General features: G+C 32.3%; 1 protein-coding gene across 2 annotated transcripts; it reads left to right on the top strand.

Annotated features, from left to right (window-relative positions):
* Positions 1–6,371: 6,371 nt before the first annotated feature.
* LOC125071377 (neuroligin-4, Y-linked-like) lies at positions 6,372–16,123 on the top strand. 2 transcript variants are annotated; one of them, XM_047681607.1, is made up of 10 exons: positions 6,372–7,034; positions 7,225–7,442; positions 7,566–7,715; positions 9,718–9,918; positions 10,271–10,763; positions 11,076–11,160; positions 12,604–12,798; positions 13,819–13,970; positions 14,641–14,759; positions 15,091–16,123. In XM_047681607.1, the coding sequence occupies exons 1-10, from the start codon at positions 6,421–6,423 to the stop codon at positions 16,050–16,052; spliced, it is 3,189 nt and encodes a 1,062-aa protein (XP_047537563.1). In that variant the 5' UTR covers positions 6,372–6,420; the 3' UTR covers positions 16,053–16,123. The 2 variants fall into 2 exon arrangements, with proteins under 2 accessions (XP_047537563.1, XP_047537555.1); XM_047681599.1 differs by having other exon boundaries at positions 11,076–11,166.
* Positions 16,124–27,102: the final 10,979 nt, after the last annotated feature.

Genomic DNA, 27,102 nt, shown 5'->3' with positions numbered 1-27,102 from the left:
TATTTTAATATCTTAATATAACATTTCAAACCCCACCGATAATAACGCATTGACGATATAAGTAATGTTTAATTCTCTACCATAAACATTTACCCGTCTACCTAATATAGGCTAAGCCAAACAAATAAGGCATACAAACATACTATTACAACCCGAAACTATTTTAAGGCTACCGAAAGTCTGTTCCTAATTTAGCTTAATATATGTTCAGGGGTTTGACCACGTGAATTTCAAATAAAGATTCCGAGTTTAAACCCGTGCAAACATCACTGAATTTTCACAAATTTGTGTTTATGATATGTGAGGAAGCTTGTGTATGTTGGATGAAAATTGCCACGAGTGTATACACCTACAAGTATCGGAGCGTGATGGATTTAGCTCTAAAACATTTTCAAGCTTGACGGCCTCCGTGGTCGACTAGTGTGTACATCAATTTTCGTGGGTACACTACTCCGAGGTCCCGGGTTCGATTCCCGGCCGAGTCGATGTAGAAAAAAATCATTAGTGTTCTATGTTGTCTTGGGTCTGGCTGTTTGTGGTAGCGTCGCTACTTCTGATTTTCCATAACACAAGTGCTTTAGCTACTTACAATGGGATCAGAATAATGTATGTAATGTTGTCCAATATTTATTTATTTAGCGCCAATTCTCGATCGAAATAATACAAAATAGAATAAACATATTCATTACACATATTGCAAGGAATCGAAGTTTTCAATCGTTACATTGGGATCAGAATAATGTATGTGATGCTGTCCAATATTTATTTATTTATTAAGTTTCTTGAGACATTTACAGGCTGTTATATTTTTAGGTTTAAGTTATCTAAGGAGTAATGAAACAAAATAATCCACTCGGTAATATCAGAGTTAGAGTAAATTCAACTCTATAAAACCTATCTAACTTATGTCTGACGTCTATCCGCTCGCCAGCACTTCTTATCTGGACACGTCTCTCGAGTGGGCGGATACAATGGGAGCTGTCATTTACAGTTCTGTTCTTGTATAATATGTTAGAAGCCATCTATAAAAATCATTGTTTTTGATTGAAAAATATTGCAATAGATTTAAGATATTTATTATCCTTAAGATCAAAATTTGAAACAATATAAACGATTCTAGTCGTTAATTACAAGAATTTTTATACTTTTAGAGTTATTTTTCTATCACCAGTTATTTTTTGTAGTTTTTTCTATCGATAATCAATAAATGTCAAAATATCAACCGAAATTATGGACCACTTGATAGTAAGTGATAATCACTAACCATAGACATGGTACTGAGAGAAATTTTAATTCCTTACATCACCAATGCGCCGTGAACCTTAGGAACTAAGATGTTATGTCTTGCGCCTATAAGTACCGTGGCGTACTCACCATGTAAATCTAAACACAACAATATTAAGTACAGATAGAGATAGTATAGGGTAGAATATATGACGAGTGGGTGGTACCGACCCAGACAGGCTTGTACAAAGCCCTACCATCAAGTGTATAGTATGTGTGATTAAAACGTCGGCTCTTAATCCTAAGGATTATTGACAAACTTTGAAATAATTAGCTTCACCACTAATATTATAATACTTAGTACTGCGCTTTAAAAGCTTTCATTTAACTTGCAATATTTGTTAGTTGAGAACGAATCTTGTAAGCTCAATTAGAGTTCTTTCATTTTAATTCATATTCTCGTGTTAGATTTTGATTAATTACATTTAACAACCGATGACAATGACTTTCAGAATTGGCTCCAGATGAAATAACTCTTCAACGGTCATTAGCATAGGTACGAAATTTTGTATTCACATAACACCTTGTTTTTAAAAACGATTTTTACTATTGATTAGTTCATAAAAGGTACAATAAATAATATTAAAATAAATATACAAAAATGTACGAGAAAGGAAAAGGTCGTCTTTTATTATAATGGATATGATTTCCTTACCAGTTCTCGGAAGAATTTACACTCTAAGCTAGTGAAAATTTAATTCTTCTAATATAAATATTCAATAATCCTTTAAGAAGCCTATTCGAATAATGTATTATGTTGTTTCTATCAGATATTTTCCTAGTTTTTCGGTCACGCTGACAAAGAAAAAGTATGAGACGGTAAAAAACTCGATACAGACTACACGATGATGAAACGTATAAAATTTATGCGCTATATAAAAAGTTTCGCGGTGGATTCAATCTGTGACGTCAATCACGTCAAATGACTCGTAAAAGTTACGAGGGTTATACATAAAACTATTCAACTTCCTATATATTTTTTTCATATTCAATTTCGTGTTCAACTTTTTCGACCTTGAACGAAATTTTCGTATTATTTTATGAAGCGTAGTATAATTATTTTTGAAATTGATATTAGGGATATACCCTTATGTTACGAGGCTCATATCATTTATTTAGAGTTACAAAAAATATTGAATATAACAACCCTGTTAATGTTTCACCGTTGGTAAAGGCCTTTACTTTTAAGGAGGTTTTAAGCTTATTCCACCACACTGCTCCAATATGGGCTAGTTAAGGATTAGTTAATGCAACACACATGTGGCAGATTTTCATCTGAAAATCCAGGTTTCCTGCGAAGATTTACTTCCGCTTTGATCATGAGATAAATTATAAATACATTAAAATTGCATGAAAATAAATAGTGATGCATCTTAAAAATGTTAAAGTTCCCATTAAAAAATATTTTCAATTTTGTCAAAATAACTCCACGACATGAAAATCGATGATGTCACTGAGTTTATGTATGTATGTGTATGTGTGACTGTCTTTAAACATTTTTTTTTTTTATATATACGGTTCCTTTAAATTTTACTTTACTTCAAAATAAAAACAATTGTTTCTTGACCAGTAATTGTCGTTACTATTAGTTATCGATGTCATTGTTTTTCCTGCCGATTATGTAAATATAATTGGCGCTACCAGTTTATACAGCGTCATCGAATGAGTAGATGCGAGTAGCAAGGAACGACTTTTATATTTAAACCTTATCGGGTTCTAAGCGACGTCCATCCTGACGTCCAGAGCGTCGCTGATAGTGTGGAGAGCGCTTCTGCATGATTTTATTGTGTGCACCTTAATTAAATATGCATTTGACGCGTTACAAACAAAAGCACGTTTTAATTGAAAACTAATGCAAGACAAATAATTAATTTGATCATAAAAACAATTGTCTTGTAAATTTACTGCGTATAATACTTTTAACAATGTGTATGTATAATTATTTGTAATAGAAATTTTTAATTTTATATTTCGATGACAGTTTTGAAGTGTCGCTGCGAGTTTATTTTGGGGATAAAGATGATTTACATGCTGGAAATTATTTCGATATGTTTTTCCAAGTCAAATTTTTGGGTTGGGCTTTATTTGATATAGGAAAATGCACAGGTGCAAGACATAATAATGACAACTAGTAAATAAAAAACTTGAATAATATTAGTCGAGATGACTGTGATTTACACTTATTTTTCGTTAAAGGAAATAGTCATGATATCTATCATGACTATTTCCTTTATATATCAGATAAAATTATGATATGTATTATTAATCCTAGGTGGCTACAATATATAGGATATACACGTTTTGGAATAATCTAATAGAATACTTTTCAAAACCTAGATCCATAATAATAATACTGTTAAGGATAATGTCAAAATTAAAGAGATAATGAAAAAGACAAATCTGAAAATATATATAATTAAAATAAATTTGAAAATATGATAACACAAATGCATAATATCATAAGCTTACTTACCGTTAACAACGAATTGATTGCAACGACGTTAATTATTGCGTTGTATAAATTATTCGATTTGTAATTGGCCATCGTGTGTCATTCACTCGACTAATTGCGTTGGCGAGATAACTCCTGCAATAAACTGACGGATTAATCGGATTCCGCAGTGTGTAATGTCAGTATTTACTAGACTTTAGATAGACGTTTAATTTATTTTTATAAGGTCTACTGAGTCGAGGTTCTAACCGACTGGTCCAGTCGGTTAGAACGTATTAAGCTTAACCGCGAACACATGAACATGTTTTTTATGTGTTTTTTATATTTAATCTTGTGCTCGGAAAACACGTTGTTTCAGGAGGAAAACATTGTGAGAAAATCTACGTGTTTATATAAATTCACACCTGTATACAATGACCAGTAAAAACTTATTCATAACATAAATTTGTTTGTTTGTTTTGAAATTTCTAAATTTAAAGAGGTTTGGATGTAATCGTTTTTTTTTTTCAATTTTTCGATGAGAAAAAACGTCTCCTCATTTACTGATGTAGATTTTATCATATCAAAAGGAAAACCTTTAAAGACTTTTAATTACGCAAACATCAAAATTGCGTAACACATTTACCCCAGATATGAAATTTCAATAGCGTTCGCGAGAATATTTTCTATATTAAAAGCCTACTAAAATGTTTAAGTGCTGTTCCGTCATAAAAATAAAATTTGATTATTCGAATAAAATGCGTACTTTACTTATTAAATTATGATGCCAATGATATAAAGGGTTTATCTGTTTGTAACTTGATATTAAACTTAATTTTAGCATTAGCAGCCCGTAAATGTCCCACTGCTGGGATAAAGGCCTCCTCTCCCTTTGAGGAGAAGGTTTGGAGCATATTCCACCACGCTGCTCCAATGCGGATTGGCGGAATACACATGTGGCAGAATTTCGTTGAAATTAGACACATGCAGGTTTCCTCAGGATGTTTTCCTTCACCGCCGAGCACGAGATGAATTATTAACACAAATTAAGCACATGAAATTTCAGTGGTGCCTGCCTGGGTTTGAACCCGAAATCATCGGTTAAGATGCACGCGTTCTAACCACTGGGCCATCTCGGCTCAAACTTAATTTATTAACTAATATTTTAAAGGTGAAAGTTTGTATGTATGGATGTTTGTTACACTAACGCAAAAACTACTGGATTTTAATGATATTTTATAATTATATAACTTATACATAGGTTATAATATTTTATAAAGATTTTGTGTGAATAATACCTGACAACCAACCCCTAAAAAGCGAGCGAAGTAGCTAGTATAACTATAAAAAGAAAATTGGCTAAAACTAGTGCCAAGCTTCGAATAGCACTAAGTGGACATGTAAGGACAATTATGCGGACTTTTCTTTGGTGATCGTCAAGCGTTAGACATAAAAACTAGTCTTTGAAGTTCAACCTTGCTTCATACTAAGAGCAACAGCCAGACAGATATAAATAGAGTTACTTTGGCAAATAATATTATTGTAGATATTATGTTTCTAAAACTTACATACCACATCAAAATACGAGTATAATTAAAAACATTCAAAATCATAATCCCGTTAAATTTCTAACGCTGGATTTTCTCGGGTCTGAAGTATTTGTTTTAAATCAGTAACAGTCCTTTGGTCCCATAATTCTTGTATAAAATATCTTGAATTAAAATCTAGTTGTTTCTGTATAAAGTGTAAAGATAGTTTTTAATAATATACCAATGAAAATAAACTTATAATAGAATAAGCTTTTAAGTTTATAAGTAAAATATAATTCAATTTTGTTATGCTAATATTTTTGCAAATAAAAGAATAAAACTTGTGACTTTGAATGAAGATTTTTATTTGAAATTTACTTCGTTATTTTTAATGAACTCAATAATTCACTTAAATGTTTAAAATTTAACTTATCATAAAATAACACTATTAATTTAAATTTGCTTAAATATTTATAATTGACTACACACTTTAATGAACCATACTTTGCCGTCGTGTTAATTTATTTATGATTAAATTAATTATTGAAATTAAATTATTTACCCAATTAGTTAAGCCTTTTGTCATTTATAAATTGATTGCAAAATTATATTTCATTCTTGTTTCTGGTTATAATTAATAATTGAATATTTATGGATGAAGTCACGAATTCAGATTAGGTTAGTATGTTTTAATATAACCAAAGCATAAAAAGTATGGTACTTGATATGAGAGATGGCTTCCCGTGGCAACCTCCAATTCAATTAATATATATATATATATAAATATGGGGAAAAATATTTTCCATTTCAACTACAAATAGCTTACGCACTCTAAGTACTGATTGAAAGTGATAACCACTGCCCGCAGACATTGACGCTGTCCTTGATTATATTTCATTATAATATAAATAATAAATTATCTGAGTAACTCAGATTGAAAATGCTTATTACATTGTATGTTTTGCATATGTGAATCGTATTTTATATAAAATGAACGAAAGTAACTTAATTTATTGTATAACACAAAAATATTTTTAAAGTTTATGCTGTACAATGAGAAATCATACAATACAAATTTAATTTATCTTTTGTTTCAGATGCCGTACGATATGTTTGAACCCAACTACATACGGACATAGTGATAAATTCAATAAAAAAATGATAACATGACGAAATATGTTTCCAGTTGGACAGTTTCATACAGGGCAGAATAAAAACGGGGCGATGCTTCAATATGACGAACGTAAAACTGATACTGGAAAGAGCAAAATATTTGCCAACAAACTAGTGTATTTTAATCTATATTCGTTTTTATTGATATTTTTCTTATCTCTACAAAAAGCTAATTCGAATACGACAAATATGAATCAGCACGGCGATAATGTTATTAAAGTAAGTGATGAAAATAATTTTAATGTTAACAACGTACAGAACGATTCACCGAACGATGAATACGATGAAAATGACGATGTTCACGAAGAAAAATATACAAATGTCAATTTTGATAAGAATCCATATTATAATAACGAAAAATTTCCACAGCACAGTGACATTTATAATCACGAAAGAAACGGTTACAGTGACTATAGTGATTATAAGAGATATTATTTAAATCCTTCTAATCCATTACCTAAATCTAGTGTTAAATTTAAAATAAGCAGTAGGATAGTCCAGACAAAATATGGAAAATTACAGGGGATTGTATTGGCTATGGATGAACACAGATACTTGAGTCCACTTGAAGTGTTTTTAGGTGTGCCCTACGCTACGCCTCCCGTGGGATCTAACAGGTAAGACAAAACAAAGCTATATAAAACTTAACCTATTTATTTTTATTATACTATATTCTTAACAAAAACATAATAACACTATAAGAAATTGTTCAACTCAAATAAAAGTTTTTACATTCAAAAGAAAGTTTAAGTTACGTAAGCTACAACTAGATTCTTCAAAAATTGTCGTTTCTGTAATTCATTTTAGGTTTAGTCCAACAAGAACGCCTTCACCCTGGGACGGTGTGAGAGTGTCTGATCGTCCAGGTCCAGCTTGTCCTCAAAAACTCCCAGATCTTGATGACGATCGGATTCTATTAGAAAAAATGCCCAAGGGTAGACTAGATTACATAAAAAGACTGATACCTTATCTTAAGAACCAAAGCGAAGATTGTCTTTATTTAAACATATTTGCTCCCTTGCAAAGTAAGTTTTAGCTACCAATTATGTGAATAATGAATATTTCCAAAGGCATTAATAATTTGTTTAATTTTCATCAATATTAATTAATTGCAAATATTAATTTTTCATTATATATATTTGTTTAAGTGGATGAAACTAAGCTGGCCCTGCCCGTATTGGTATATATACATGGAGACAGTTACTCAATGAGCTCAGGGAATCCTTATGATGGTGCAGTACTCGCTAGCTACACGGACCTCATCGTTGTAACTTTAAATTTTAGACTTGGTGTATTAGGTAAGCATAATAAAACATTAACAGGACAGGCAGCATTGAATTTTAAGTCACATTACGCTAACCATCATAATTTTCATTCGACATAAAATATAAAAAGCCTAAAGAATTTTATACATTTTGCGAGTAATTCTGAGATTTTCGATAGTAACAAACAAGTTTATTAAGGGGTACCAGTTATACTAAAATCTATATAAATCAGAGACATATTTACATATGAACACTTAAATAATAGTTGCTCGAATAATTAAAAAAATATATCGTGTTCGTTGGATTAAAGCCAAGACTATAACTAACACATTGTATCATATGGGTGTCTAAAGAATTAATTTGCAATAAACATATAATCAATACCTTTACCACTGAACCGCAGCAAAGACATTCCAATGAGCTTTGGTGTCAGAAAGGAGCGTGACAGCAATAGTCTACCACGCCCTTGCAGTGTTAGAAGCACTGCTAAAATAAATGGGTTAAAGAAGCGTGGATGATGAAGATGGATTTTTAAAGAATGCTATATCTACAAAAATGGAAATTAATCTGAATACATAATTTTATTTTATTTTAATATGCATACCATCATAAACGTATTGTCTCACTCAGCAGACTAAGTTGGGAGTGAACAATAAAACATCTCTAAATTGCTCTAATTAAGATAATTTTCTGGCAAACGTACAAACTCATTAGTCGTGACTTGGGACTCGTTGGAAATTATTGGCAAAAGGCAACAATCTTTAGATGAGTTATTTCTATAAGTTGCGAACGTGTTATTCTTTTAATGAATAAATACACTTATAATTTTCTTATTTTACTCTTACAAAATACAATTAAGTCTAGGAAAGTAAATATTTAATGAGCAGCCTGTACTCTGAGCTGATATTGCGCTCAATTTTCATTAATAAAGATAAAAATACGTGTTGATTATTACTCATTCAAATTAATTCAATTCACCCAATCACTGGCTACATTTTAATAACAAATGAACAAACGACGAAGATAAAGATTAATAAAAAATTACAATTATTTTTTTATTCATTCAGAATATTTTTATTCGTATTATTTCCTCTTTACGTTTAGATACTTTATAGCTTCTTTGTGTGTACATTGAATAAATCCAAAACAATTTATACATAATATACATTTATTCCATGAATTCTTTGGAGTATTCCGGGAATGAACTGTCTGAACGAGTTATTCGAGTACATTATAAATGCAAATAGGGGTGAAATTGAAAGGCAAATGTGGATACATTGATAAGGAATACGATTCAACTAAAATGTATTTTGTCTGGCTTCCTTCCATGAAATGAGATGGTTATTGAATGTTGTACTGCTAGTGAAATCAATGTTGCTTGTGATTTAATAAATAAATCGATGCGATTCTAAAATCGAGTTTCGCTCTATCGGTGGTTTTCAGCTCGCTTGCGACAAAAAGAAATGCATCAGCTTTTTATCTCGTTGTGTTTCAATTGAAAGGAAACGTACAAAATGAACTTCGATGTATTTTCCTTTAACTTTACCAACATAAGTATATTTTATATCAATTTCGTACAATGATACTTCATTATTATAAATATAAAGGCACTCAAATGAGTTAAAAATAGCCTAGGGTGATTTTACCTTAGATGTCTTAAAGTAATATCGCCTTAGGTAAGTATTATTGTATTGTTAAACATAATATATGAACGAATTTTATTATATTCATGTTTCTTATGACCCTTTTTGAATAAAAGCTTTTAACTCTTAATTTACACGTGATGAGTACGAATTATTCCTGTTTTTCTATACATAAGTAATCGATTCTGAATTATGTATTTTCTGGAAACATTTTATCGTATTTGATATCTTAAACATACTATCTTGAATAAAGTAATATTTCCATACATTGAGCTGGTGAGCTCGAACCAAATTCAAAATCAAATTTCGGTAGCGTATTGGGAAGTGAAAAATTCGATCCCTGACCTCATAACTCACGCCACCCAACTCAAACTGCTGCATAAATTTCGCAGGATTCCTAAACGCAAATCCGACTCCGCACTTGAAGGCTAGAGTGGCGAACTACGGTTTAATGGATCAAATAGCTGCGTTGCATTGGGTACAACAAAATATTGCATTGTTTGGAGGAGACCCGACAAATATAACGCTAATGGGTCACGGATCGGGAGCTGCTTGTATCAATTTCTTAATGATCTCACCAACAGTTATGCCAGGTATATGAAAATCGTGGAATAATATAATCGTAACGGATTTTGCATGTTTATCTGAACGTAATATTATTATGTTTTGTTTCAATTATGATACGTCGTAACTTGTTATTTTACCAAATGAATTATACTGAGTTGCAATTTACTCAAGCTAATTAATCTTACAACTTACATTAAAGTAAAACATTGTCTATCAAATATAGAGAAGAGTGTTTAATCTCCTTAATTAAGCGGTGTAATTTGGTTGAATAACAGATATTTGTGCCGTCAGTTAAAATAATTTTACGTTTCTTTAGTACTAGTAAAAGGCTAAATGATATTTTGTTTCATAATAAATTATTTTTTGGATTTTTTCTAGGTCTTTTTCACAGAGCGATACTTTTATCAGGCTCAGCTCTCAGTTCCTGGGCTATAGTTGATGATCCTGTTTACTATTCATTGAAATTAGCGAAACGTATGAACTGCACAATACCTGAAGATCTCGCAAAAGACCACGAAGTTATAGTAGACTGCTTAAGAGACGCAACAATAGAAGAATTATTATCAATTGATATATCGCCTCCGAATTTCCTGACGGCGTTTGGACCATCAGTGGATGGAGTCGTAATCAAGACAGACTTTGCAAAGGACTTTTTGACTCTTCATTCGACTGCCGATTTTCCTAGCTTTGGACCTTTAAATAATATGAATCAGAACAATTTTCATATAAAGAGAAGTGATAGTGGAAGACGTTTGTTCCAAAATAAATACGATTTGCTATTTGGTGTTGTAACTTGTGAATCTCTATGGAAGTTCTCCGCCCACGATATCCAAAATGGTATTGAACCAGAGAAAAGAGATCGAATGCTGAGGTTATTAATTTTACCCTTATTTGTATTTTTATTCGTTCCTTGGTATTTTTTATAATTAGCCAAACATTTTGGAAAGACAATTAAAGTAATAGAAGCAGCGAGGAATTCAATATTCAATGAAGATCAAATTGACCTCCATAATTGTGTCCGTGTCACCTAGTGATACGGATATCCCTGGTTCGATCGAATCCTTTTCGCTTTGTCGATGCCACTTGCTATATTGGTATTTTAAAATAAATGTTGCGTATTCCGAATGTATTCGAAATTTAAAAAAGTATATTTTTTTATTAACAATATATATAATTGTTTCAGAACCTATGTCAGAAATTCCTATACCTACCATTTGAGCGAAATATTTTACACGATCGTCAACGAATACACCGACTGGGAAAGAACGGTAGAGGTTTGTTTAATTATCTAGTTAGTCCAAAATAATTGCTAGACACTCGTTCGTTGAATGAAATTTCGTAATTAGAGTAAAGCTTTTGTTCTATTTTAAAGAATTAATTTTCTTGTTTCTAGAGATTGGTTTAAAGACATTGTTGAAATCTTTGACTTTAAAAGACATAATGAAGATGAAACTGTTTCTCTAATATTTCATTTTCTTAAGACATTTAACGATGGAGCTCTCTATAGAGCTACTTTATTATATAGACATAAACACGACGCTCATTAAGCTTGTCAACTTTCATTTTAAAATTACGAATTAAAATAATTTTCTGTTATTTATATATTTGGATTGCTGTTTGTTTTACTTAATATTTTAAATTATGTGTAAATATATTCCGTATATCATCTGAGTGATCAATTTATCTTTTTCTCTCATATTTACTCGATACATTTTCGAGTGAGAAAATATATCGAGAAAAGCAATTTTTTTCATCAGACGCGATACAAAATCGTTTCCATTTGTTATCACTCGTAAGTTTATATTGGAGCAGTTCTTTATCAAAGCGTCAGGTGCTGAATTACAGTTATTTATTGTAGCTATCAACATCTATCTGCCTTCCTATTCGGACGTGGAGTAACTCGACGGATATATTTTACTCGGATAGATTTAGAAGATGCAATTTAGTTTGATATTCCTGGTGTCATTGGTAATCAATAATAACCCCTTATATTATTTTGTCAGGTTATGTAATTTCATTTAACTCTTTGACTAAGTTGGGACTAATCAACTGATAATGGGGAGTACTAGATTTTACTATATAGTAAATCACCATGTATAGTGTTTCCTATGAAAATTAAGGGTGTAGAAATAGAAAGGCCTATTTCAATATTCATCTGTGACACTTGATACAGTTTACCGCTTGCTTGCTTTCGAAAAAAAAAAATCGATGCTTTGCCTGGCGAACTTGACTCTTTTATCGCGCGGTGACGAGTTTCAACGACAACTTTATTTACGAGTTATTGGAGCGAATTCATAAAAAACAATGACTGTTTTATATAACCAATATGAAATATTCGAAATTACTTATCTCGAATATTTCTATAAAAGTAACTGCAAGGGTAACAACATAGAAGCAGGTTATTAAAAACCTTTAGAAACTGAAACCTAGAAACTTTACTAATAAGTTTCTTTTTAACCGATTTCAAAAAGGAGCAGTGAAATTATGATTTATTAATAATATATGAAATTACATTTAAACAATATAATTTTTTTTTATTAATAAATTCGCTGGTCTACATTAAAAATTTAGGAAATGCATGACCAAATTTGGTAACGCCTTTTTCAGTCTATTAAATGATTATGTAACCTCAAAAAAGGAACATTAATAGCACTCGAAGTTCAGAATCGAATGCCAACACAATTGTTACCATTAAAACAATTCAATTCCAGAATCCAATAAACACCAGAGACGCTACCATATCTGCCTTATCCGATGCTCAATACATAGCGCCTTTGATACAAAGCGGTGATCTGCTGAGTGGAGGACCAAAGATTACGCTAACTGATGAAGATTCGCCTGGAAGACCGACTAAAACTTTCTTTTATGTTTTCGACTATCAAACAAGGGATGGGTATTATCCGCAGGTAGGTTTTGGAAAGGTATAATAAGCATCGCTCTGTTTTATATTTTCCTGATATAGTACCTACCTTAATCTAAAAAAAATATACTTAAAGTAAATAATTAGGTAATATATTTCGATACAATCTGACAGATCACTAAAACTTAGTAAATATATATTTGTTTTAGTGAAGAAGGAGAATGTTTTATACCATTCACTCCGGAATATATATTCTATGCATTAGCATTAGCATTTTTTTTTTATGGAATATGCTCCAAACCTTCGCCTCAAAGGGAGAGGAGGCCTTTATCCCAGCAGTGGGACATTTACGGGCTGCTAATATTCTATGCGTACACTCAATATTTGTACTGCAGTTGTTGTTAACATTTAGATAATTCATTTGAGAAATCCGGTAATATTTATATATAAAAAGGTATTGGAACTCATTTAAATATAGACAGAGTTCTTAACATGAAATTTTAAATCACTATTAATAAGTATAAATAAACCGGCGTTCCCATGTGACTTACGACGTGTGCAAAATGTGAACGTTAAAATTTAACAAAATAAAATTATTCATACAGTTAGCCGGATATTTGCGTATAGGGATTCGTTCGATGTAATGAGATAATTTTGTTCTGTAAACTGGCTTTTAATATTCCACAGTCGGGTGGACGCCTGTTGTTAAATTTTGTAATTGCCTCTAAAGTTTTATGATAACAGGGAATTTTTATAATCACGGTTTAACACGATCAAGATAATATTATTTATTTGTGTTTCGTGTACGTTTATTTTCGTGCAAATGATTTTAAATTTCTCATGCCCCACAAAACGCGGTAATGAAATATTACTGCGCTAGCGTGACACGTTTATTTGCCTTGCTAAATAACAGCCACCCTCTTATCTAATCTTAGTACGCATTTTAATTTTAAAATGCTATTTTCCAAATAAATTCAATAGCCAAACAGTAATAATTCAATATTAAATTTTGCTGGATGTGCATGGACTATATAATATATATTCAAATGTCAATTGTTTCTTCCAGAGAATGGGTGCTGTTCACGGCGAGGAACTCCCATATATCTTCGGAGCTCCATTAGCCGAAGGTTTCGGACATTTCCCAGAGAACTACACTAAGTTCGAGACAGCACTGTCTGAGTCTATAATGCTCTTCGTGGCCAACTTTGCGAAAACCGGGTAAACAATCTTTATCTAACCAGTATTTACTTTTATCGTTCAAACTTTTCCTTTGAATAGTGGACATTTTTGCGGCATTTTAACTCTCGTTTTATTTGCCGAGCGATGTTCGATTTTTATTTTCATAACAAAGTTGATATATTTTTATCTATTACTAACGGTGAAAATATTTGTATTTAGTCTAAAGATTATCTTAAGAGAAATAACAACATTGATAACGATCCAGGCTATAATTTATGAATTAAAATAAAATAATATCTAAAAAAATACAAAATTTACCTAGTAAAATTTTAGTCTTCGTCTTTTCGTTAGAAATAAAACGACAGTGCAATTGCCCACATGATTGTATGTATTTTGGTATTTACTTGAATATCTGAAGCAATAATGATTTGATCGACTCCGAGATAATGCTTCACACGAGACGCGTGAAGACCTAATTATGTTCTCATTACATATAATTCAGCAGTAATATTGAATTCAGTCGCTACGTTTTAGTACAAAAGAAGTAAATACATTTTACCAATTGGAGTCTTATATGATTATACTGAGAAGAACAAAACCAAAACAGGAAAAAAATGTGTTAGGCTTAATTACAAAAAAATTATCTCAATTTTTTTTTTCAATGCAATAAATTCTAGAACGATGTAATTTAATCGTAAATTTACTACAGAAATCCAAATGACAACGCTCGTCAAGAAGCCTTTCTTCCAGCGTCAAGGGAAAGAAATAAGTTTCGCGGCATAAATTGGGAAGAATATGACTCGACACACCAGAAGTACCTCGAAATAGGTCAGTACACTTCAAAGGATGAAAAAAGAAACACGATTCTCGAAGCATTCTTTTTTCATGTCACGCCTTATCACAGCAGTATTAACTATTCACACTATCCCGTAAAATTCTAATTACAATAAAGTTAAAAGTTTTCTTCATATGTAAATTAGATTTTAGTCAGAATACCTAACTTTTCTCGGCAGCATGGTGTACTAATTTCTATGCAAAATTATTTCAGTCCAAAGCCACGTTGCTATTAAAATGTAAATTTATTTTAAGCAGTCGAATGTTGTATATGAAAAATATTTGCGCTCACTGAATATACCATGATAAATTTCTTTGTTGGCAGGTATCAAACCACGTATGAAAAATCATTATCGCGCTCATCAGCTGTCAGTTTGGCTTCGACTCGTTCCCGAACTTCATAGAACGGGTATGGAAGATGTCGCGGCACGCCACAATTTATTCAGGAACCATAACGAGCAAGATCTGTATGAAGGCATCGTTAGACCTGATCCTTTGGCACGGAATGCCGATAATGATCAGATAAGGCGCAATGGTTCGGCTTATTCCGATACAGCGTTAACCACGGTCGATACGATATTAGCTACGTGCGTGACTATGATGCCAAGCGGGAGAGATTTGCAGAGTTTCAACGCCACGGATAATACTTTAGCCAATTTAGAAGCCGCAGGCTATGCGGCGTATTCAACCGCTCTAAGCGTAACGATAGCTATAGGTTGCTCTTTGCTTATATTGAACGTTTTGATATTCGCCGGTGTTTATTACCAAAGAGATAAATCAAGGTCCCGCGGGAAGCAGCAACGTTTCAATGAAAAACACTTTGAAACGATATCTGGAAAGCACTCCCATTATCATATCGACCCTAACCTCGCCCCTAGTTTGGTAGTGGACATCGAGCGGCAAAATAGAAAGAAAATAATGGCGGATCCAAGTTTAGGGAATCTGAACTTTAAGGGGCCTTTGGATGGTCCAAAATCGCCAAGCCCGACTCTCAGTATAGATAATATGATGTTGCCAAGTAAATTGGGCAGTCGTAATAGTAGTTTCAGATTGCCAAATGTTAGCTATCCCCAAGTGGGAGGGTATGCTACATTGCCAAAAAAATTGAATCAATTTAGTAATTCACCACCTTTGCAAGATTTAAGGCATAAATATCCACCGAATGGTTCCGCTGACTCGCCTGGCAGAGAGGAATCTTCGAGAGCCCACCATGCAACATTGAGACGGGGAAAATCTCTTCATCCATCAAACCTTCCGCAAACCGCTATCGATGAAATGAGAGTGTGACATTTGAATTAAGACTTTTAAGTGATTTGTGAAGTGTAAATAATTGTATGAAAATGACGTTTTTTTAGGGAAGGGCGTTATGGATTCATTCAGTCGCTGTATTGATGATTAATGATTAAAGAATCGAATATATTTTTTTGTTTTATTATTATCTCAATATCACTTTTCTGCTTCTATTTAAAAAAACTATATAGGAGGGACTTTTTCATAGATATAAATTATAATTTATTTACAAATTCCAGTTTTGGAAATACATTTAAAAGAATATTACAGATAACCTTAATATATAAATATTAAAGTTGTTTAGTATTATGTCGATCCTTTATATGTTCTTAAACCTTGAGTTGAAACTTTGATTTGTTTTTTGTACACCCGTTAAGGTAAAACTAACTAGATTTGTTTAGTAAGTTGTCCTTCAATATAAACTTTGTGGACCCTTATTTTACTCGAACTGAGATAAGTAAGAAATTAGTAATTTATAATTACATTTTAAATTATCATATCATGATTACAATATATTTCTGATGTACAAACCATACTTGGTATTAAAGATACTACAGAGACAGGGCTTAAACGAACATTTTGCTTGAAATGCTTGCGGTCGACGATAAACAAGGCTATAAAGACCTTTTGTTTGGTTCCCGGCATACATAATAAGAAAAAGTGATGTCAATATAAACTATCGAGGTAAGCACTAGTTTATCGAATCGATAGACGTCGTAAACTGCGGTTGACGTCAGTTTTTATGATCGCGATAAAAGTATTTATGGTAGTCGTACTCGTACCACCTTAACCTAAACATTGTAGAGGCTGTATAAAGTGTTCCTTCAGACATATCTTATAATTCGTTTTCATACCGATATATACAGACATATTATTTTATTTTTATTTTTTTTGTTGTTTGTCTGTATAATATTTTATAACCAGATATTTAAATATCATATTACGAAGTAGGGCAATCAAACATATAGTTTATACACTGTCCTATTGGAATATCCCGTTGTGACAAATAACTATTTAATTTTTTATAACGAATATAGTTATCGATAAGCAGCTCTTATTCATGCATCACTACACACTCAATGTTGTCATCTTCATAGAAGTCTCGAGTTTATCTCAGACGTGACGTGAGGGATTCTAAGCTGGGAGGGTTGTTACAATATGATATTGTTTGTATTCCAGTTGAATTATATGGGGTTCTGGAATGTCGTGTCAAACATTAATATAGCAGGGCTTACGTAAATATAGGGTCTAATTACGAGTTATGTGACATTGCGATACATTATATATTCACATGTCCCAGAGTTATTAATGTTTTACTATGAAGTTAGTAATTACTTTATGCAGCAGGATTAAGGGTAAAACATCCGGGGCTACCGGCCCGGTCCTTCCAAGGGAGGGATTTCACAATAGAAATCTCTAAAACAAAAAACATCCCGATCCATGCGAGCAAAAACGTATTATGTAGCATACATTAAAAAAAAAGTATACGAAATATTAGTAACGATACGAAAGTTCTATAAGGAGATCAAAAAAATATTGTATTTTTTAATTGAAATCTTAAAAGCGTTTAGAAAATAATTAGGGGCGTTGATGCTCCAAAGCCATAAAACCTCTAAAACTAGCCCTGACATTATGAATATAACATATTTGAAATGGATGTGTATTTATAGTTACCTAATAGCGCTAAGTTTCGAGTTCAATCAATACTTTGAAAATAACTGTTTATAGATCGTTTGACTTTATTATATATCAATGAAAATAAACCTTTTAGACGATTGGTCTGTTATAATTAGATAAGTGGAATTGATTAAAATAGATGGTAGATATTTGTTGCTCTACCACCCAGACGGTAGTCATTATATATTCTAACAAATACCAATACTTGGTACCATTGTGATCAAACAGTTTGAAGTTTCATTGAGACAATCTAACCACAGACACGAGGGACTTAAATTAGTTTCCAATATTGGTGACGCATTGGTGATATGAGGAATTATTACTATTTCTTACAGTACCTACTAAGTGTAGGGGTGACCAACATCAATTTTACCATTTGGAAGTACGCAATAAAAAAAAATCGATATGAACTTAGTGATATATTTTTTTATTTAAAAATAAATGAAATTAACAAAACTGTTACTGTTCCAACCCTAGCCAAAGGCTAACCTTCATTGGCTGGCTTGAATCTCGCTGGCCCAATGCGGTCAATACACGAGTGTGAAGATTTATTTTTACATACATCAGACTAAGAAGTTTTTCTTCACTGCAGATCACGACATGAAATATCACACATAAAACAAATGAAAATTCACTGGTTCTTACCCGGGTTCGAAGGAGCATCTTCACTTTAGATTCACCTCTTTTTGCAGTTTCACATCTAGGCATTATTTTATCCATGAATATATTCTATGTTTACGAACTCAACCTTTAGATAAAAAAATCCTTGCTGTAAATATTTATGAAAATATATTTCTATGCCGTTTTTTTCCATTATAAGGACATTGCCAACGCATAGTATTCATTCTCCATTAAAGTCTACTTGAAGGCTTAAGCTTGCCTCAGAACCGTAACGGCCGGGAATCTTGTTGAAAATTAAAAGAGCCCATGAACTGAGTAAAGTATTGTTACCCGTATACTCGCTTTCAAGAAACTCGTGTTGTTAGAAATTTATTTTATACCAATCTAGCTCTTGTGACAAAATCAATAAAGGTCACATTTCACTGAATAGAATCTACAAGTTAATATATGCAATGTAGCTAGCTCGCTTTTGCTCTCAAAAGCTATTTTCCAACATCACTTGATTTATACAAGGAAATGTAGCTCTTAAATGAATAGAAATAATAGTCATTTTACCACGACTCCGATTTGATATTTCTTTATAAGTCTCTGAAGAAAGTTCTCTATAGTGTTTATTTAGAATCTTATATGAAACTTAAGTTCAATACAGTTGCTTTAAATGCTAAAAAGAAATTGCTATCTCCGCTTTACGTTATAAGTCATCTTTCTTCTGTCTTTGTTTTTACTGGAAATTATTAAATTGAATAACGAGACCATGATTTATATATATTGAAATTATATTTTATGTTAAAACATTCGTAGATAAAGTACGAGACGGACAAATGAAAATTTGAACATTGATCTTAATGATGTTTCGTTCGTGTGATATTTTTAGGACGTCCTATATATTTTATTATATGAATGTATGTGTCGATATAAGTAATTTTTTTCGATGCTTCTTGTAATTTGGTTAATGTTTGAAGAGTCAAATATTACATACAATCCATATTGATAATTTCGCGCAGGCTCGATAGATCCAATCGATAATGAGTTTTTAGTCGATAACTTATATCCGCGAAAATACGAATTTTGATATTAAAATCGAGATATAGATTTATTTTTTATTTTGGCTTTTATTTGTGCCAAGGGGGCACAGATTATTTTGCCAATATCACGTGCGAGATATGGATTTAAATCCATGAAAACCTAAAATAATGATATGACATTACAACAGGCGGCCATGTTTGACGTTTATGGATGCGTTCAGAAAGTGTGTTCCAAATAATAATTTTTATGTAGAAGTACGGTATTTAAAATATTTAATTATTTAGTTTATTTATTTTACCCGAACGAAGCCGGGTTTTCATCCTAGTATAAATTAATACTGTCCAAAAAGCTGTTACGTAAATAAATAGAGACGTATTTAATTTTCTCTTACATGAACTTGTTTTCCATGTAAATTTACGAGTAACTTTTATTCGGACGAACATTTCGAGTATTATAATTGATTTTTAATTAGAGAGAGTGGTATTGTTGATTAGATTATCTTGTTAGTGTAGTGGCTACATTATACCGCTGCGGGTACTAAGTTCTCGTGTTCAATCACAGGTTGTAACTTAATTTATACAAAAATTAGAATCAAGGTTGTTAAGAATCTACCCGATTTTCGCCATTGCGATCAACTACTACAGAGCATATTCAAGTGCACATAATATGTAGTCTCTATTTCTTTACTTTCATAATCCGATAGGAGGGTTAAAATCCAACACGAACGGATATAATTCAAGCGCAGGTCCAAGGCACGAGAGTACACACGTCCAAATTTTAGCCTACTGGCTGCTACTGAGAATTTTTCAACAGAAATATACAAAAACTTAGGCCTCTTGGAGTTTGAAGCCAGGACCTCGGAATCTGCGACCGTTTAAGCAAGCAACCAGAGATTACAAAGTAGGTAGAGTAAAACCTTTGGCATGAAAATTAAGCTGAGATGTGCGTCCTGCACAAGATATTTTTCCGGTCGCTTCTGTTATTCCTATGATATAGTTTATTCCTATGTTGAGTGTGGAATAATGAATGCATCTGCTTAGTAGAGCCGAATATGTAGCTAGATATCACGGACTTGGAATTAAGATTTTACGAAAAAATCCTCAATACATTAGTTACTATTTTATTAAGACGTAAAATACGTCAGTTGAGATGGCCGAATGGTTTCAACGAGTGTATCTTAACCGATGATTGCGAGTTTCAAAAAGCCTGCGTTAATAAAGTATATTTTGATTTGCTTTAATTCGATAGCATCTCGTACACAATCTGACAGATCTTTTTACTATCTTAACTATAATCATACAAAACACTTTTATAACGAATTTGTAGAAAAGAAACACCACTTGTCTTGAATCTTTATTTCGTGTTTAACCCGATGTGGTAGAGGCGAGTAAATAGACACTATAATTGTGATTGTAACAGACCAGAGAAAACATTATGTGTTTACAACTTCTTAAGGTGCAGCAGGAACACTTGTTTAAACTAAACACTTTGTCTGGATACTTTGAGCAGCAAGAATTAATTAAGGTTTCATTGTTTTAAAAAAAAAGTAAAGTAATAATAGCGTGTAAATATCCCTTTGCTAGATTTAGGTTAGGTTACGTTAAAAACAAAACAAGCACATAGAAATTCAGTGATTACCTGATCGAAACTGCTATCATCTGTTAAGATTCACGCGTTCGAACCACTCAGCCATATATAGTGTAATATCTATATCTCAGAGTCGAAAATATTTTTTGTATAATATCATATCAATAATAATAATAATGTGCTGTAGTAACAAATTAAGTGACGTGCTTTGAAACACTTTGCGGGATTTTTAAGCTCTTTGCATGTATATTAACCATCACGTAACTATATTGTTAACTTCGTTAATATTTATTTTATCACAAAGCAGTTTTGCAGCTTATGTATATGAAAATAAAGATGTAAATTGCGTAATAAAAAAGCGATTTTAATAAACGCAACACTGATTGTGTGTATGTAATGTTGCTCGATAAAATAGTCACTTGTCGTATATGAACCCATATACCAACGAAGGCCTCTCCGCGTTTAATCATTATTATCGGCGCGCAGTAGTATGCGTGAGTGAGGTTCGTGCTTAGAAGATGTCTTAATGTGTGTGAGACCACGACAGAGCAATCAACTAAAAGTAAAAATCCTTATTTAAAAAAAAAAAAATTTAAATGCGCTTAAAAATAAACCGATGAGCCGAGATGGCCCAGTGGTTAGAACGCGTGCATCTTAACCGATGATTTCGGGTTCAAACCCAGGCAGGCACCACTGAAATTTCATGTGCTTAATTTGTGTTTATAATTCATCTCGTGCTCGGCGGTGAAGGAAAACATCGTGAGGAAACCTGCATGTGTCTAATTTCAACGAAATTCAGCCACATGTGTATTCCGCCAACCCGCATTGGAGCAGCGTGGTGGAATATGCTCCAAACCTTCTCCTCAAAGGGAGAGGAGGCCTTTATCCCAGCAGTGGGACAATTACGGGCTGCTTATGTATGTAAAAATAAACCTTAACACTAACACTTTTGCTGTTAAGTTATAACGTCATTTCATATTTGACACATTTGACACAATTTATGTTTGATAATTTTAATAGAATCTCGCGACTTTATTTCTCAATAAATTTTAATTTTTATTATATTTAATTATTTATTTTTCACTACCGAAACTACCCTGTTGATCCGCCATCTTGAAAGTAGAATGACGTCATACAGTTAACCATGCAGTGTCGTCCAAATTGAACGTGTATACAAAATTTCAGCTCAATCGGTTAAAGATATCTGCTTCAAAATTGAATTGCAAGATTTCACCCGTACATACTTACAGTGCAAGTCAAATAAAAGCTTGTAAAAAAAATACAAATTAGATTATATTTGTTTAATTTATTTCATTAAAATGCCGGTAACTTAACGTAAAGAAGCGCGCCTTCATGATTGAATAGATCTATATCATTTCGATAAAATATATTCGTATTGTGTGAATATAACATCACACGACCAAGTCGATCAGAAGTTAATACAAGCGAAGCGACTATTGTGTTACTATATAAAGATTTCTTCTTTACTTTCCTCATAACTAATGTATATTGTATATTGATTCTTCTGTTTATGTTTATGTTACTGTAAAAGCTCGAACTAAGATAAATCTTAAGATTTTCCAGTAAAACCTAAGATTTACCTATTATGAATGGTAAATGTCCATAAAACTTTGTGATTCGAACTGACTTGTCATTGACTTTACAACTTCAAACTTAGAACAGTTATTGACCTTATTACCTAGGGTGTATCTAAAATGTGTACACTAACTTCAGATGTGTTCCTTTTGACTGGCGAGTTAGCCAGTGTAACTACAGGCACAAGGATCATCTAAGGTTGGTGGCCTTTTAATGATATAAGGATTGTTAAAGCGGCTTTGTGCAAACCCGTCTGGGTAGGTACAACCCACTCATCAGATATTATACCGCTAAACAACAGTACTCAGTATTGTTGTGTTCCGGTTTGAAGGGTGAATGAGCCAGTGTAACTACAGGCACAATGAACATAACATCTTAGCTCTCAAGGTTGGTGGCGCATTGGGGTTGTAATGGATAATATTTCTTACAGCGTCATTGTCTATGGGCAGTGGTGACCACTTAACATCAGATGGCCCATATGCTCGTCTGCCAAAATATACCATAAAAAAAATCTTACAGTATCAATGTTTAGGAGCTACAGTGACTACTTATCATCCGGTTTGCTAGTCTCCCTGCCTACATGCATAAAAACAACCCAAATGTGCGGTAGCTTGTCAAGTTACACGTGCGATCGCGAACTTTTTTGTAGAACTTTTAAAAAACAAGAACAATTTTCTAGTAAATACTTTGATGTACCTCCTAAGGATTAGCCAGCGTTAGCTTTGTAAGTGTACGAAAATAGTACGGATTTTGAATAAAATCCCACCACGGGTCAGTGATTTTGTTTATAATAGACACAGAATTTGTTTTATACTATTTATGGTTACGAAAGATACATTAACAGCCTCATCCTTAAATCAGAATATAGAAATTAATTTAACTTGACCTTAATCTTGTATGCTACTTCTTGGATCTATTAATATTACTTTTGAAATCTCTACAACGGCTATTCTAAAGGAAGACAAGTAACATATTATTACATACATATTATTATGTACAAGTGTGCACAATAATATTTAATAATATATTAAAATTCGAGCAGACGGATAATTAATCCAGAAAAAGATTTTCTAGATAGAAAAACCCAATAACTTTTGAACTCGTCCCGTTTTGAACCTATAAGCTCCGGGGTCGATATAAGCTATTCCCTGGAACAAAAAGAAAATTCATATCACAGGCTTTAAAAGATAGAAAATCCTTTTAGAAAACCCATTGCAACATTAAAAGGAGTCATGCTACCTAAATTCAAAGTAACGAACTTATCCGGTATTAACTTCATAGTGGTCAAAGTATTTAAATATTATTATATATTTAGTAGATCACGTCTGTACATTCTCGACGACTGAGTCTGAGTCTGAGTCTGAGTTTTTGGCCGGCAACGTACATGCAACCACCCTGGTGTTGCAGATGTTCATGGGCGGTGGTAATCACTTTCCATCAGGTGAGCTTCCTGCTCGTTTGCCCCCTACAACATAAAAAAGACGGTTTTAATAAATACTCCGTCCCGATCTCCAGCAAAAAGAGTGTTTATTATTATATATTATATTATTATTTTCACTAATAGTATTTATTATTTGAATACATACATGTTACGGAAAGATTACGGTTCTCGTAATCATGGCGCGGATGCTGTAATCATTGTAATCTGATTCCAATCTTCCGTAAGTCGTTGTGAACTTAAGAAGTTACTGCTTTTGCTGATAAACAAATTAACGCACGGTGAATTAAATAAATACAAAATTAATTATTTAAGTTGTTAAATTTATAAATATTAACAAAATTAATCTTTACTGATTATTATGGGAAAATAGTCGGCAGGCTACCACCCACACAGATATACCGCCGCCAAACAGTAATACTTGTTATTGTTGTGTTCCAGTTTGGAAGGTGACTGAACGAATGTGACTACAGGCACAAGGGACATAAGATCTTGGTTCAAAAGGTTGGTGACGCATTGGCGAAGTAAGGAATGGTTAATATTTCTGACAGCGCCAATATCTGTAGTCGTTTGTGACCAATCATCAACTATTTATTACAAAATAGCTCACGTAACGGTAGACGATCACCACCGCACATCACCATCGGAATATTAAACCATGCGAACTAAGTTACTATGATCCTTGTAACTTTAATTACTCTGGACGCACCCTTTAACCCAAAACACCGCAGATAGAAACTTATTGTTGCTATTAATTATATTTACCAAACTAATTTATGAGTTAGTGTTACGTAACAGAGTGATAACAATGTATTCGTTACGTGTATATCAATATCAGTATATTTAACACATTAACCACAAACACGCACACATCCACGCAAACTAATGAGACTGAACAATGATATAATATATTGTAAAATTAAACATAATTAAGGATTTAATTTTATAGAAATAAAATTAAAAATTGTCACTATAGAAATCATAGCCTCGTAGGTAAAAAAATAACCAGCCATTGTGTGTGTGTGTGTGTGAGTGGAGGCAATAAGATGTGTTATATACTAATTATTATAATTTAATTATCTATCTATACATATAATAAAATTGGAGTGTCTGTTTGTAATGTTAAAATAACACATTTTTACTAAATGCATATGTATGTATACGCGGTACATATACCAAAATAATTTTTTTTACAATTTTTGTCTGTCTGTCTGTTTGTTCCGGCTAATCTCTGGAACGGCTGAACTGATTTCGAAGAGACTTTAACTGGCAGATAGCGGATTAATAAGGAGTAACTTAGGCTACTTTTATTTTAGAATTATATATAGAATAAAAATAAAATCACGCTACAAAATCCAAATTACTTAAATTTAGACAACACTTACGAAGTCGCGGCCACAGCTAGTTTAAAATAATATGCATTGGCTACTTAAGATATAATATCGTTATTTTATTTACAACGTACACTTAAAAGAATCACCCGAAAACATAATAGTTTCGGAGTTCAGACCAAAATAAAATTAGACAATTTTCTCTTTAAAGTAAATAAAAACATATTTTTCTATTAGTTATCGCAGATTAGTCGGTAAATGTTTACAAAGACAACTTCGTTATTAGATTTTTATTCATAAATGACAATTTAAATAAAGTAATATATTTCTAATTTGGACTAGAAGTGAACTAGCCGCTGGGGCAATAGTATTTCTGAAGAGAGTTTTGGCAATTTAGAATCCCAAACCGGCGGAGCTAAACCAATTATAATGGTAGCCAATAAATTTATGAATTAGTGCTGTATCGTAACATCGCTAACAATTTAATTATTTATTAATTTTCACTAGTGATAGATGAGTATTCATTTGTTTAACTTGTGTAATTAATTTGTTGATATGCGTTAGGATATTGTGTATTAAATCCATACTAATTTTATGAAGAGGTATTTGTTTGTTTGTTATGTTATATACTCGGTATTAATGATTCATATCTACTGTTTATATTGGTTATTACTGAGTACAGGGTATATGTTATATCTATACGATAGTTAAAAGTTATCATTATTATTATTAAGTTATTATTATTCTCATTATCTTTATTAAAAGTTTAAGTCGGAGCGAATCGCTATTTAAACCATGTTGTGTGTTCCATTGAACGACGTTTCACCAGCGTGGTATAAGCTAAACATTTCTAAGAAGTATATTTTTTTTTTGGCCAGTAAAAGAAAATTATTGGAGGTAACTTTTTAAATTGTTTGGAAGTAACTTTAATTCTCTTTTATATATATATATATATATATATTATAAAATGTATTGAACGATGGTGAACGTTTGGTTAAAAGAAATAAGAATTAAAGAATACTAATAAATGTATGGAGTAAATTAATTAATATATTATTAAAAACAACAACAAAATAAAAATAAACAACTCGCAACTAATCTATCTCTTATAAAAATTTACACGTTAACACTAATTCTAATCTTACACTTCCTAAAACAAACACAACCGTTTTATTAATTATAACTATTAATACGAATTACGAAACTAGTATAACTTAATAATAATATTAAAAGGACCATGAATATTACAAAAGTAACAGTCTAACGACCACCGCTCGCAAAGGCCCGCACAAAAGTGAGCCTGAGGTTGTCGTGATCCCTCTAACGTAGCTTATTTCGTCTACCCGACACTGTCAAGCCTTAAGAAATAATTGGAGGGTATAAAATGCTGGCTATGTTTTATTTCCTTTCCAAATTCTCTAACAATAAATATACCTATTACATATGGCGACATGGCTCAGTGGTTAGGACGTGTGTATCTTAACCGATGATTTCGGGTTCCAACCCAGGCAAGTACCACTGAATTTTCATGTGCTTAATTTGTGCTTATAATTCGGCGGTGAAGGAAAATATCGTGAAAAAGCCTGCATGTGACTAATTTCTGAAACGAAATTCTGCCACATGTGTATTCTACCAACCCGCATTGGAACAGCTTGGTAGAATATGTTCCAACCCTTCTCCTCAAAGGGAGGCCTTAGCCCAGCAGTGGGAAATTTACAGGCTGTCAATGTAAAAAGTATAAAAAATGGCGACATAAGAGAGCATGCCGTAT

Source organism: Vanessa atalanta, chromosome 2 (genome assembly GCF_905147765.1).
Source record: "Vanessa atalanta chromosome 2, ilVanAtal1.2, whole genome shotgun sequence".
In the NCBI taxonomy this organism is placed as follows: Eukaryota; Metazoa; Arthropoda; class Insecta; order Lepidoptera; family Nymphalidae; genus Vanessa; species Vanessa atalanta.
This window is presented reverse-complemented; position numbering and strand designations above follow the sequence as displayed.

Excerpts from the sequence above, each read along its gene's own strand:
- LOC125071377 (XM_047681599.1), top strand. The coding sequence starts at position 6,421 with ATGTTTCCAGTTGGACAGTTTCATACAGGGCAGAATAAAAACGGGGCG. Across the intron at positions 7,035-7,224 it reads CCTCCCGTGGGATCTAACAG|GTTTAGTCCAACAAGAACGC; the intron begins GTAAGACAAAAC and ends AATTCATTTTAG. Across the intron at positions 14,760-15,090 it reads CCAGAAGTACCTCGAAATAG|GTATCAAACCACGTATGAAA; the intron begins GTCAGTACACTT and ends CTTTGTTGGCAG.